Source organism: Oncorhynchus gorbuscha, linkage group LG22 (genome assembly GCF_021184085.1).
Source record: "Oncorhynchus gorbuscha isolate QuinsamMale2020 ecotype Even-year linkage group LG22, OgorEven_v1.0, whole genome shotgun sequence".
NCBI lineage: Eukaryota > Metazoa > Chordata > Actinopteri > Salmoniformes > Salmonidae > Oncorhynchus > Oncorhynchus gorbuscha.
Window position 1 is genome coordinate 34,418,483 of NC_060194.1, and position 12,944 is coordinate 34,431,426.

The window sequence follows — 12,944 nt, forward strand, 5'->3', positions numbered from 1 at the left end:
ATTGCTGTTAAAGGTGGCCCTACAAAGTATTGAATTTGGGGGTGAATAGTTATGCATGCGCAAGTTCTGTTTTTTTGTCTTATTTCTTGTTTGTTTCACAATAAAAAATATTCTGCATCTTCAAAGTGGTAGGCATGTTGTGTAAATCAAATGATACAACCCCCCCAAAATATATTTTAATTGCTGGTTGTAAGGCAACAAAATAGGAAAAACGCCAAGGGGAGTGAATACTTCGCAAGCCACTGTACGTTCCATTTAGGTACTTATTGTTGTTCTGTTGTGTGTTCTATGTGTTTTCTCAGGCTGACTTGGTGAACCATGTGCTGTATATAGGCATAATTAAGTTTATGACAAACAGACCAAGGTCTCAGTCAGAACATATTTACTGAGAGAGAGAGAGAGAGAGAGAGACAGAGAGAGAGATGTTACTGAGGACTATTCATCCCACTCAGGACATGGTGTATTACTCTTAAGTCATTGGATCAGTATAATGGGCGGTGTGAGAGGAGAGAGACAGAGGGAGGTGTGAGAGTAGAGAGACAGGCGTGAGAGGAGAGAGACAGAGGGAGGCGTGAGAGGAGAGAGACAGAGGGAGGCGTGAGAGGAGAGCGAGAGAGGGAGGCGTGAGAGGAGAGAGACAGGCGTGAGAGGAGAGAGACAGAGGGAGGCGTGAGAGGAGAGAGACAGACAGGCGTGAGAGGAGAAAGAGAGACAGGCGTGAGAGGAGAGAGAGAGACAGGCGTGAGAGGAGAGAGAGAGAGGGAGGCGTGAGAGGAGAGAGACAGGCGTAAGAGGAGAGAGACAGGGAGGCGTGAGAGGAGAGAGACAGACAGGCGTGAGAGGAGAAAGAGAGACAGGCGTAAGAGGAGAGAGAGAGACAGGCGTGAGAGGAGAGAGAGAGACAGACGTGAGAGGAGAGAGACATAGGGAGGCGTGAGAGGAGAGAGACAGAGGGAGGCGTGAGAGGAGAGAGTCAGAGGGAGGCGTGAGAGGAGAGAGACAGAGGGAGGCGTGAGAGGAGAGAGACAGAGGGAGGCGTGAGAGGAGAGAGACAGAGGGAGGCGTGAGAGGAGAGAGACAGAGGGAGGCGTGAGAGGAGAGAGACAGAGGGAGGCGTGAGAGGAGAGAGACAGAGGGAGGCGTGAGAGGAGAGAGACAGAGGGAGGCGTGAGAGGAGAGAGACAGAGGGAGGCGTAAGAGAGAGAATGAGGAGAAATAAAGGATGAGTAAGTAGATAAGAGAGGAGAAAAAGTTTGAGATACCCCTATGGGGAAATACAGTGTGTGAGATACCCCTATGGGGATATACAGTGTGTGAAATACCCCTATGGGGAAATACAGTTTGTGAGATACCCCTATGGGGAAATACAGTGTGTGAGATACCCCTATGGGGAAATACAGTGTGTGAGATACCCCTATGGGGAAATACAGTGTGTGAGATACCCCTATGGGGAAATACAGTGTGTGAGATACCCCTATGGGGAAATACAGTGTGTGAGATACCCCTATGGGGAAATACAGTGTGTGAGATACTCCTATGGGGAAATACAGTGTGTGAGATACCCCTATGGGGAAATACAGTGTGTGAGATACCCCTATGGGGAAATACAGTGTGTGAGATACTCCTATGGGGAAATACAGTGTGTGAGATACCCCTATGGGGAAATACAGTGTGTGAGATACCCCTATGGGGAAATACAGTGTGTGAGATACCCCTATGGGGAAATACAGTGTGTGAAATACCCCTATGGGGAAATACAGTGTGTGAAATACCCCTATGGGGAAATACAGTGTGTGTGCGTTCATGTGTTCTTACGTGTGCAGGGCATAGATGCAGGGTCCATCTCAGAGCGGTAGTATCCTGGGTTGCAGTCACAGACAGTAGCCCCCGCTTTCTCTGAGTGACTGTGTGGAGGACACTCAGAACATGCTCCGTCTGTAGACACAGCTCTGTAGAAACCAACCTTACATGCTGCAGAGAGACAGATTCAATGACTTGTCATTCCATCAACAAATGCATTGACATACTACTTAGTTTGACATAACCCCCATGGTGTGTGAGAAAAGTGGGGGTAACAGTGTTTGTGTGTGTGTGTGTGTGTGTGTGTGTGTGTGTGTGTGTGTGTGTGTGTGTGTGTGTGTGTGTGTGTGTGTGTGTGTGTGTGTGTGTGTGTGTGTGTGTGTGTGTGTGTGAGTGTGTGTGTGAGTGTGTGTGTGTGTGTTGGGGGGGTGATGACAGAATGACACACTCATCAGCATAGGAAGTATTCCTATAGTCCCTGTAATTACTCTGTAATTACCTCTAATACTCTCTCTTTCTCTCTAATGCTCTTTCTTTCTAATGCACTCTCTTTCTCGCTAATGCTCTCTCTCTCTCCAATGCCCTCTCTCTCCAATGCTCTCTCTCTCCAATGCTCTCTCTCTAATGCTCTCTCTTTAATGCTCTCTCTCTAATGCTCTCACTCTATCTCTCATGCTCTCTCTCTCTAATGCTCTTTCTCTATCTCTCTAATGCTCTCGCTCTATCTCTCTAATGCTCTCGCTCTCTCTCTCTAATGCTCTTTCTCTATCTCTCTAATGCTCTTTCTCTATCTCTCTAATGCTCTTTCTCTATCTCTCTAATGCTCTCGCTCTATCTCTCTAATGCTCTTGCTCTCTCTCTCTAATGCTCTTTCTCTATCTCTCTAATGCTCTTTCTCTATCTCTCTAATGCTCTCGCTCTATCTCTCTAATGCTCTCGCTCTATCTCTCTAATGCTCTCGCTCGCTCCAATGCTCTCGCTCGCTCTAATGCTCTCTATCCTTCTCTCTAATGCTCTCTCTCCTTCTCTCTAATGCTCTCTCTCATTTCTAATGCTCTCTCTCTTTCTAATGCTCTCTCTCTCTCTAATGACCTCTCTCTCTAATGCTCTCGCTCTCTAATGCTCTCGCTCTATCTAATGCTCTCTCTCTCTAATGCTCTGTCTAATAATCTCTCTCCCTCTCTAATGCGCTCGCTCTCTAATGCTCTCTCTCTCTCTAATGCTCTCGCTCTCTCTAATGCTCTCATTCGCTCTAATGGTTCCGCTCACTCTAATGCTCTCTAATGCTCTTGCTCTCTAGAGAGCCCCCTCTCTAATGCCCCCTCTCTCTCTATTTATCTCTATCCCTCTCTCTCTAATAATCTATATCTTATGCTCTCTCTCTCTCTCTCTCTCTCTCTCTCTCTCTCTCTCTCTCTCTCTCTCTCTCTCTCTCTCTCTCTCTCTCTCTCTCTCTCTCTCTCTATTGCCCACTTTCTTTCTCTCTAATCCTCTCCCTCTCTCTCCAATCCTCTTTCTTTCCCTCTGTGCTCTTTTTCTCTAATCCTCCCTTTCTTTCTAATGCTCTCTCTTTCTTACTTTTGCTCTTTCTTTCTAATGCTCTCTCCCTCTCTTTCTAATGCTCTCTCCCTCTCTTTCTAATGCTCTCTCCCTCTCTTTCTAATGCTCTCTCCCTCTCTTTCTAATGCTCTCTCCCTCTCTTTCTAATGCTCTCTCTTGCTCTCTAATCATCTCTCGTTCTCCTCTCTAATGCTCCCCCCTCTCTCTAATGCCCTCTATCGCTCTCTCATGCCCCCTCCCTCCCTCTCTCTCTAATGCCCCCTCTCGCGCTCTAATGCCCCCTCTCTCTCTATAATGCCCTCTCTCTCTCTAACGCCCTCTCTCTCTCTGTAATGCCCTCTCTCTCTCTAACGCCCTCTCTCTCTCTGTAATGCCCTCTCTCTCTCTGTAATGCCCTCTCTCTCTCTAATGCCCTCTCCCCCTCTCTCTAATGCCGTCTCTCACTTTCACTAATGCTCTCGGTCTAATGCCCTCTCTCTAATGCCCTCTCCTTCTCTCTAATAATCTCTATTTCTAATGCTCTCTCTATTTCTCTCCAATGCTCTCCCTCTTTCTTTCTCTCTAATAATCTCTTTCTAATGCCCTCTATTTCTCTCCAATGCTCGCTCTTCCTTTCTCTCTAATAATCTCTTTCTAATGCCCTCTATTTCTCTCCAATGCTCTCCCTCTTTCTTTCTCTCTAATAATCTCTTTCTAATGCCCTCTATTTCTCTCCAATGCTCGCTCTTCCTTTCTCTCTAATAATCGCTCTCTTATGCTCTCTCTCTAATGCCCTCTCGCTTTATTTCTCTCTAATCCTCTCGTTCTCTTTAATGCTTTCTCTTTCTTTTTCTGCTCTCTCTCTAATGCTCTCTCACTAATGCTCTTTCAAATTCAAGCTGCTTTATTGGCACAAAAAACATTGTGTCAATATTACCAAAGCAATATTAAAAATTACAATATACATTGTAATAAAATAATATAAAATGGTAGTAAATAATACACAATGATATACAAAAATAACAGAAATAGTAGAAATGTAATAACTATAAAAAGCTAAACATGGAAAATGAAACTAACTTATAACTAAATAACTGTCTCTTCACCATTACATCAGTACTACAACTACCATCATTATTACTACTACTACCACCACCACCATCACTGAACTGCTATCATTACCATCACCCTACCACTCATACCACTGCTATTTGGAATGATAAACAACAATAATAATAATAATAACAATAATACCAATAATAGTAATAATAAGTAAGTTACTATTTACTATGCAGATGTTATTATTCAGTGTCCCTCAGGCTATGGCAGGAAAATACATATTTGGCTGCAAGAGGAGCCATTGCTCCTTCGCCCATGAGTATTCTTAGTTTTTCCTCTGGGTTTAATAAGTTAACATTTGGAATAAATGTAGTCATTTCTGTGAAAAAATGAATCTCTTGGTGAGGAATATTTCTCACAGTAAAGGAGAAAGTTAATCTGTTTCTACCTCCCCTGTCGTGCAGTGACCACATACATGCTCCTCTTTGGGTAGCCATGTCTTTTTATGTCTGCCGGTTTCTATTGCCAATTGGTGGAAACAGCCTGTACTTGGTAAGGATCTGTCTCTGCTTCCTATCTCTGACAGAGTAGAGATAATCAGCCAATGCATATTCTTTGTTTAGGGTCAGATAGCAATTTAGTCGGCTTTGTGATTTTGTTTGGTTTTTCCAATGTTGTAAATGAGTCCTTTGATTGGTTCATGATTTTGTTTGGTTTTTCCAATGTTGTAAATGAGTCCTTTGATTGGTTCATGATTTTGTTTATTGGAATTCTTTCTTTTGAAGCAGTGCTGGTGCCAGCTTGGTTGTTTAGGTCCAAGACCAGCTGACTAAAAGTGCTCATTTCTGGGCTCAGCTCCTGGATTTGAAGTGCTTTAAATTGCAGACTTGAATTTGGATGTAATTTTGAAGGATCTTTTGAGAATGTTCATAACCACTGGAAAGCGGCCCAATTCTGCCATACATGCATGAGTTGGTGTATTTCTCTGGACTTGTAGGGCTTTCTCTGCATGTAGGGCTTCAATTGGATGTTTGTCCCACATATTAAAGTCCAGTTGATTGAGTGGCCCCCAAACCTCACTTCCGTAAAGAGCAATTGGTCGGATTACACAGTCAAATATTTTGGTCCAAATTCTAATTGGGATGTTGATATTGAATCATTTCATTTTTATTGCATACAATGCTCTGCAGGCTTTTTCTTTCATTTCACCTTCATTTCACCTTCATTTCACCTCCATTTCACCTCCATTTCAACTTTATTTCACCTTTATTTCACCTTCATTTCACCTTCATTTCGCCTTTATTTCACCTTTATTTCACCAGGTCGGCTGGTTGAGAACAAGTTCTCATTTACAACTGCGACCTGGCCAAGATAAAGCAAAGCAGTGTAACACAGACAACACAGAGTTACACATGGAGTAAACAATAAACAAGCCAATAACACAATAGACAAGTCAATGACACAGTAGAAAAAAATAAAGTCTATATACAGTGTGTGCAAAAGGCATGAGGAGGTAGGCAATAAATAGGCCCTAGGAGCGAATAGTTACAATTTATCAGCTTAACACTGGAGTGATACATGAGCAGATGATGATGTGCAAGTAGAGATATTGGTGTGCAAAAGAGCAGAAAATTAAATAAAAACAGTATGGGGATGAGGTAGGTAGATTGGGTGGGCTATTTACAGATGGACTATGTACAGCTGCAGTGATCGGTTAGCTGCTCAGATAGCAGATGTTTAAAGTTGGTGAGGGAAATAAAAGTCTCCAACTTCAGCGATTTTTGCAATTCCTTCCAGTCACTGGCAGCAGAGAACTGAAAGGAAAGGCAGCCAAATGAGGTGTTGGCTTTGGGGATGATCAGTGAGATATACCTGCTGGAACGTGTGCTACAGATGGGTGTTATCGTGATCAGTGAACTGAGATAAGGTGGAGCTTTACCTAGCATAGACGTATAGATGACCTGGAGCCAATGGGTCTGGTCACAAATATGTAGCGAAGGCCAGCCGACTAGAGCATACAGGTCGCAGTGGTATAAGGTGATTTGGTAACAAAACGAATGGCACTGTGATAGACTGCATCCAGCTTGCTGAGTAGAGTGTTGGAAGCTATTTTGTAGATGACGTCGCCAAAGTCGAGGATAGGTAGGATAGTCAGTTTTACTAGGGTAAGTTTGGCGGCGTGAGTGAAGGAGGCTTTGTTGCGAAATATTTCTATTTATAATTTCTATTTCTATAATTCTATTTATTTTTGTGATTCTGACATCTGTTTATTTTGTGAAACATCATGATTTTCGTTTTTTTGAAATGTACTGCCAGGGCCCAATTATGGCAAAATTGCTCTTGAATGTTAAGGTTCTGTTGAAGACCTTCTTTGGTTGGTGATAGAAGTAGCAAATCATCAGCATATAGCAGGTATTTTACCTCTTGTGTCAAATAGTGTGAGTCCAGGGGCTGGAGAATGGTCCAACATGTCTGCTAATTCATTGAGATAAATGTTGAAAAGATTTGGACTCAAACTGCAGCCTTGTATCACACGTCGACGTGGTGATAATAGTTATGTTCTTTGGTTTTAGATTTTTATTGCACACTTGTTTTCTGTGTACATACATTTTATTAAGTCATACACCTCACCACCAAGCCCACTTTGGAGAATTTTGTAGAAATGCCCTTCATGCCAAATAGGATGGAAAACTTTTTTAAAGTCAATAAAGAGAGCAAAGACTTTATTAATTATTGTGTACAGTGGGGAGAACAAGTATTTGATACACTGCCGATTTTGCAGGTTTTCCTACTTACAAAGCATGTAGAGGTCTGTAATTTTTATCATAGGTGCACTTCAACTGTGAGAGACGGAATCTAAAACAAAAATCCCGAAAATCACATTGTATGATTTTTAAGTAATTAATTAGCATATTATTGCATGACATAAGTATTTGATACATCAGAAAAGCAGAACTTAATATTTGGTACAGAAAGCTTTGTTTGCAATTACAGACATCATACATTTCCTGTAGTTCTTGGCAATGTTTGCACACACTGCAGTAGGGATTTTGGCCCACTCCTCCATACAGACCTTCCCCAGATCCTTCAGGTTTCGGGGCTGTCGCTGGGCAATACGGACTTTCAGTTCCCTCCAAAGATGTTCTATTGGGTTCACGTCTGGAGGCTGACTAGGCCACTCCAGGACCTTGAGATGCTTCTTACGGAGCCACTCCTTAGTTGCCCTGGCTGTGTGTTTCGGGTCGTTGTCATGCTTGAAGACCCAGCCACGACCCATCTTCAATGCTCTTACTGAGGGAAGGAGGTTGTTGGCCAAGATCTTGTGATACATGGCCCCATCCATCCTCCCCTCAATACGGTGCAGCCGTCCTGTCCCAAAGCATCCCCAAAGAATGATGTTTCCACCTCCATGCTTCACGGTTGGGATGGTGTTCTTGGGGTTGTACTCATCCTTCTTCTTCCTCCAAACACGGCGAGTGGAATTTAGACCCAAAAACTTTTTTTTGTCTCATCAGACCACATGACCTTCTCCCATTCCTCCTCTGGATCATGCAGATGGTCATTGGCAAACTTCAGATGGGCCTGGACATGCGCTGGCTTGAGCAGGGGGACCTTGCGTGCGCTGCAGGATTTTAATCCATGACGGCGTAATGGTTTTCTTTGAGACTGTGGTCCCAGCTCTCTTCAGGTCATTGACCAGGTCCTGCCGTGTAGTTCTGGGCTGATCCCTCACCTTCCTCATGATCATTGATGCCCCACGAGGTGAGATCTTGTATGGAGCCCCAGACCGAGGGTGATTGACCGTCATCTTGAACTTCTTCCATTGTCTAATAATTGCGCCAACTGTTGTTGCCTTCTCACCGAGCTGCTTGCCTATTGTCCTATAGCCCATCCCACCTGTGTGCAGTTCTACAATTTTATCCCTGATGTCCTTACACGGCTGTCTGGTCTTGGCCATTGTGGAGAGGTTGGAGTCTGTTTGATTGAGTGTGTAGACAGGTGTCTTTTATACAGGTAACGAGTTCAAACAGGTGCAGTTAATACAGGTAATGAGTGGAGAACAGGAGGGCTTCTTAAAGAAAAACTAACAGGTCTGTGAGATATGGAATTCTTACTGGTTGGTAGGTGATCAAATACTTATGTCATGCAATATAATGCAACTGAATTACTTAAAAAATCATACAATGTGATTTTCTGGATATTTGTTTTAGATTCCGTCTCTCACAATTGAAGTGCACCTATGATAAAAATTGCAGACCTCTACATGCTTTGTAAGTAGGAAAACCTGCAAAATCGGCAGTGTATCAAATACTTGTTCTCCCCACTGTACCTCATAGCCAAATACATTTGAACTCCGTCAGGGGAAAAAAGACAATTTGACATTTACTAATTACATTTTCTTCTTGAAGAAAGGTTTCAATTCTTGAATTCAAAAATGCTACAGAAAACCTTTCCCAAGTTGCTGTTTACACAAATTCCCCTGTAATTATTGGGGTCTGATTTGTCTCCACTGTTGTGGATAGGGGTGATGAGCCCCTGGTTCCAGACATCAGGGAAGCAGCCAGAAGTTAAATCCATGTTGAAATATTTAAGCACAGCATTTTGCAACTCAGGTGTGCTGCTTTTTAGCATTTAATTTCTGATTTTCTCCCTCTCTAATCCTCTCTCTCTCTAATGCTCACTTTCTCTCTAATCCTCTCTATCTAAAGATCACTCTCTAATGCTCTCTCGCTAATCCTCTCTCTCCCTCTTTCTGCAATGCTCTCTTCCTTTCCCTCTAATCCTCGCTCTCTTCCTTTCCCTCTAATCCTCGCTCTCTTCCTTTCTCTCTAATCCTCGCTCTCTTCCTTTCTCTCTAATCCTCGCTCTCTTCCTTTCTCTCTAATCCTCTCTCTCCCTCTCTCTGCAATGCTCTCTTCCTTTCTCTCTAATCCTCTCTCTCCCTCTCTCTACAATGCTCTCTTCCTTTCTCTCTCCCTCTCTCTGCAATGCTCTCTTCCTTTCCCTCTAATCCTCGCTCTCTTCCTTTCTCTCTAATCCTCGCTCTCTTCCTTTCCCTCTAATCCTCGCTCTCTTCCTTTCCCTCTAATCCTCGCTCTCTTCCTTCCCCTCTAATCCTTTCTCTCACTCTCTCTGCAATGCTCTCTTCCTTTCTCTCTAATCCTCTCTCTCCCTCTCTCTTCCTTTCTCTCTAATCCTCGCTCTCTTCCTTTCTCTCTAATCCTCGCTCTCTGCCTTTCCCTCAAATCCTCGCTCTCTTCCTTTCTCTCTAATCCTCTCTCTCCCTCTCTCTGTAATGCTCTCTTCCTTTCCCTCTAATCCTCGCCCTCTTCCTTTCTCTCTAATCCTCACTCTCTTCCTTTCCCTCTAATCCTCTCTCTCCCTCTCTCTGTAATGCTCTCTTCCTTTCCCTCTAATCCTCGCCCTCTTCCTTTCTCTCTAATCCTCGCTCTCTTCCTTTCCCTCTAATCCTCTCTCTCCCTCTCTCTGTAATGCTCTCTTCCTTTCCCTCTAATCCTCGCTCTCTTCCTTTCTCTCTAATCCTCTCTCTCCCTCTCTCTGTAATGCTCTCTTCCTTTCCCTCTAATCCTCGCTCTCTTCCTTTCCCTCTAATCCTCTCTCTCCCTCTCTCTGTAATGCTCTCTTCCTTTCCCTCTAATCCTCGCTCTCTTCCTTTCCCTCTAATCCTCGCTCTCTTCCTTTCCCTCTAATCCTCGCTCTCTTCCTTTCCCTCTAATCCTCTCTCTCCCTCTCTCTGTAATGCTCTCTTCCTTTCCCTCTAATCCTTGCTCTCTTCCTTTCCCTCTAATCCTCGCTCTCTTCCTTTCCCTCTAATCCTCGCTCTCTTCCTTTCCCTCTAATCCTCGCTCTCTTCCTTTCCCTCTAATCCTCGCTCTCTTCCTTTCCCTCTAATCCTCTCTCTCCCTCTCTCTGTAATGCTCTCTTCCTTTCCCTCTAATCCTCGCTCTCTTCCTTTCCCTCTAATCCTCGCTCTCTTCCTTTCCCTCTAATCCTCGCTCTCTTCCTTTCCCTCTAATCCTCGCTCTCTTCCTTTCCCTCTAATCCTCGCTCTCTTCCTTTCCCTCTAATCCTCGCTCTCTTCCTTTCCCTCTAATCCTCTCTCTCCCTCTCTCTGTAATGCTCTCTTCCTTTCCCTCTAATCCTCGCTCTCTTCCTTTCCCTCTAATCCTCGCTCTCTTCCTTTCCCTCTAATCCTCGCTCTCTTCCTTTCTCTCTAATCCTCGCTCTCTTCCTTTCTCTCTAATCCTCACTCTCTTCCTTTCTCTCTAATCCTCGCTCTCTTCCTTTCTCTCTAATCATCACTCTCTTCCTTTCTCTCTAATCCTCGCTCTCTTCCTTTCTCTCTAACTCTTCTCTCTAATCCTCTTGCTCTTTCATGCTCTCTCGCTCCAATATTCTTTCTAATGCTCTCTTTTCTCTAATCCTCTTGCTCTTTCATACTCTCTCCCTTTGCGCTCTTTCTCACTAATGCTCTCTTTCGCTCTAATGCTCCCTCTTTCTCTCTCTCACTATTCCACATTTCTTGCTGCTGCCTCTCACACTCTGCTGCTGACACCACCTCTTAATTCAATTCAAGGGGCTTTATTGGCATGTTTACATTGCTAAAGCAAGTGAAATGGATAAACAAGTGAAATAAACAATAAAAAGTGAACAGTAAATATTACACTCACACAAGTTCCAAAAGAATAAAGAAATGTCAGAAGTCATATCTATATACAGTGTTGTGACGATGTGCAAATAGTTAAAGGATAAAAAAGGGAAAATAAATAAAGAAATATAGGTTGTATTTACAATGGTGCTTATTCTTGGGGTGGCAGCGTAGCCTAGTGGTTAGAGCGTTGGACTAGTAACCGGAAGGTTGCGAGTTCAAACCCCCGAGCTGACAAGTTCTGCCCCTGAACAGGCAGTTAACCCACTGTTCCCAGGCTGTCATTGAAAATAAGAATGTGTTCTTAATGACTTGCCTGGTTAAATAAAGGTAAAATAAAAATTCTTCACTGGTTGCTTTGTTCTTTTGGCAACAGGTCACAAATCGTGCTGCTGGTATTTCACCCAATAGATATGGGAGTTTATCAAAATTTGATTTGTTTTCTAATTCTTTGTGGGTCAATGTAATCTGAAGGAAACATGAGTCTCGAATATGGTCATACATTTTGCAGGAGGTTGGGAAGTGCAGCTCAGTTTTCATCTCATTTTGTGGGCAGTGTGCACATAGCCTGTCTTCTCTTGAGAGCCAGGTCTGCCTATGGCGGCCTTTCTCAATAGCAAGGCTATGCTCACTGAGTCTGTACATAGTCAAAGCTTTCGTTAATTTTGGGTCAGTCACAGTGGTCAGGTATTCTGCTACTGTGTACTCTCTGATTAGGGAGTATTATAGTTTGCTCAGTTTTTTTGTTAATTCTTTCTAATATGTCAAGTAATTATCTTTTTGTTTTCTCATGATTTGGTTGAGTCTAATTGTGTTGCTGTCCTGGGGCTCTGTGGGGTCTGTTTGTGCACAGAGACCCAGTACCAGCTTGCTTAGGGAGCTCTTCTCCAGGTGAATTTCTCTGTAGTTGATGGCTTTGTTATGGAAGGTATGGGAATCACTTCCTTTGAGGTGGTTGTAGAATTTAACATGTATTTTCTGAATTTTGGGTATCAGCGGGTATCGGTCTAATTCTGCTCTGTATGCATTATTTGGTGTTTTACGTTGTATTTATTTATTTATTTATTTTTATTTCACCTTTATTTAACCAGGTAGGCAAGTTGAGAACAAGTTCTCATTTACAATTGCGACCTGGCCAAGATAAAGCAAAGCAGTTCGACAGATACAACGACACAGAGTTACACATGGAGTAAAACAAACATACAGTCAATAATACAGTATAAACAATTCTATATACAATGTGAGCAAATGAGGTGAGAAGGGAGGTAAAGGCAAAAAAGGCCATGGTGGCAAAGTAAATACAATATAGCAAGTAAAACACTGGAATGGTAGTTTTGCAATGGAAGAATGTGCAAAGTAGACATAAAAATAATGGGGTGCAAAGGAGCAAAATAAATAAATAAATAAAATACAGTTGGGAAAGAGGTAGTTGTTTGGGCTAAATTTTAGGTGGGCTATGTACAGGTGCAGTAATCTGTAAGATGCTCTGACAGTTGGTGCTTAAAGCTAGTGAGGGAGATAAGTGTTTCCAGTTTCAGAGATTTTTGCAGTTCGTTCCAGTCACTGGCAGCAGAGAACTGGAAGGAGAGGCGGCCAAAGAAAGAATTGGTTTTGGGGGTGACCAGAGAGATATACCTGCTGGAGCGTGTGCTACAGGTGGGAGATGCTATGGTGACCAGCGAGCTGAGATAAGGGGGGACTTTACCTAGCAGGGTCTTGTAGATGACATGGAGCCAGTGGGTTTGGCGACGAGTATGAAGCGAGGGCCAGCCAACGAGAGCGTACAGGTCGCAATGGTGGGTAGTATATGGGGCTTTGGTGACAAAACGGATTGCACTGTGATAGACTGCATCCAATTTGTTGAGTAGGGTATTGG

At 43.3% G+C, this 12,944-nt stretch overlaps 1 protein-coding gene across 1 annotated transcript in view; it reads right to left on the bottom strand.

Annotated features, from left to right (window-relative positions):
• Positions 1-12,944, bottom strand: part of LOC124010166 (ephrin type-A receptor 4-like) — a 68,243-nt gene that overhangs the window by 22,873 nt on the left and 32,426 nt on the right. Inside the window, exon 5 of the mRNA XM_046322551.1 lies at positions 1,816-1,971. Within this exon, the coding sequence (XP_046178507.1) occupies positions 1,816-1,971 (156 nt within the window). The remainder of the gene's footprint in view (positions 1-1,815; positions 1,972-12,944) is intronic.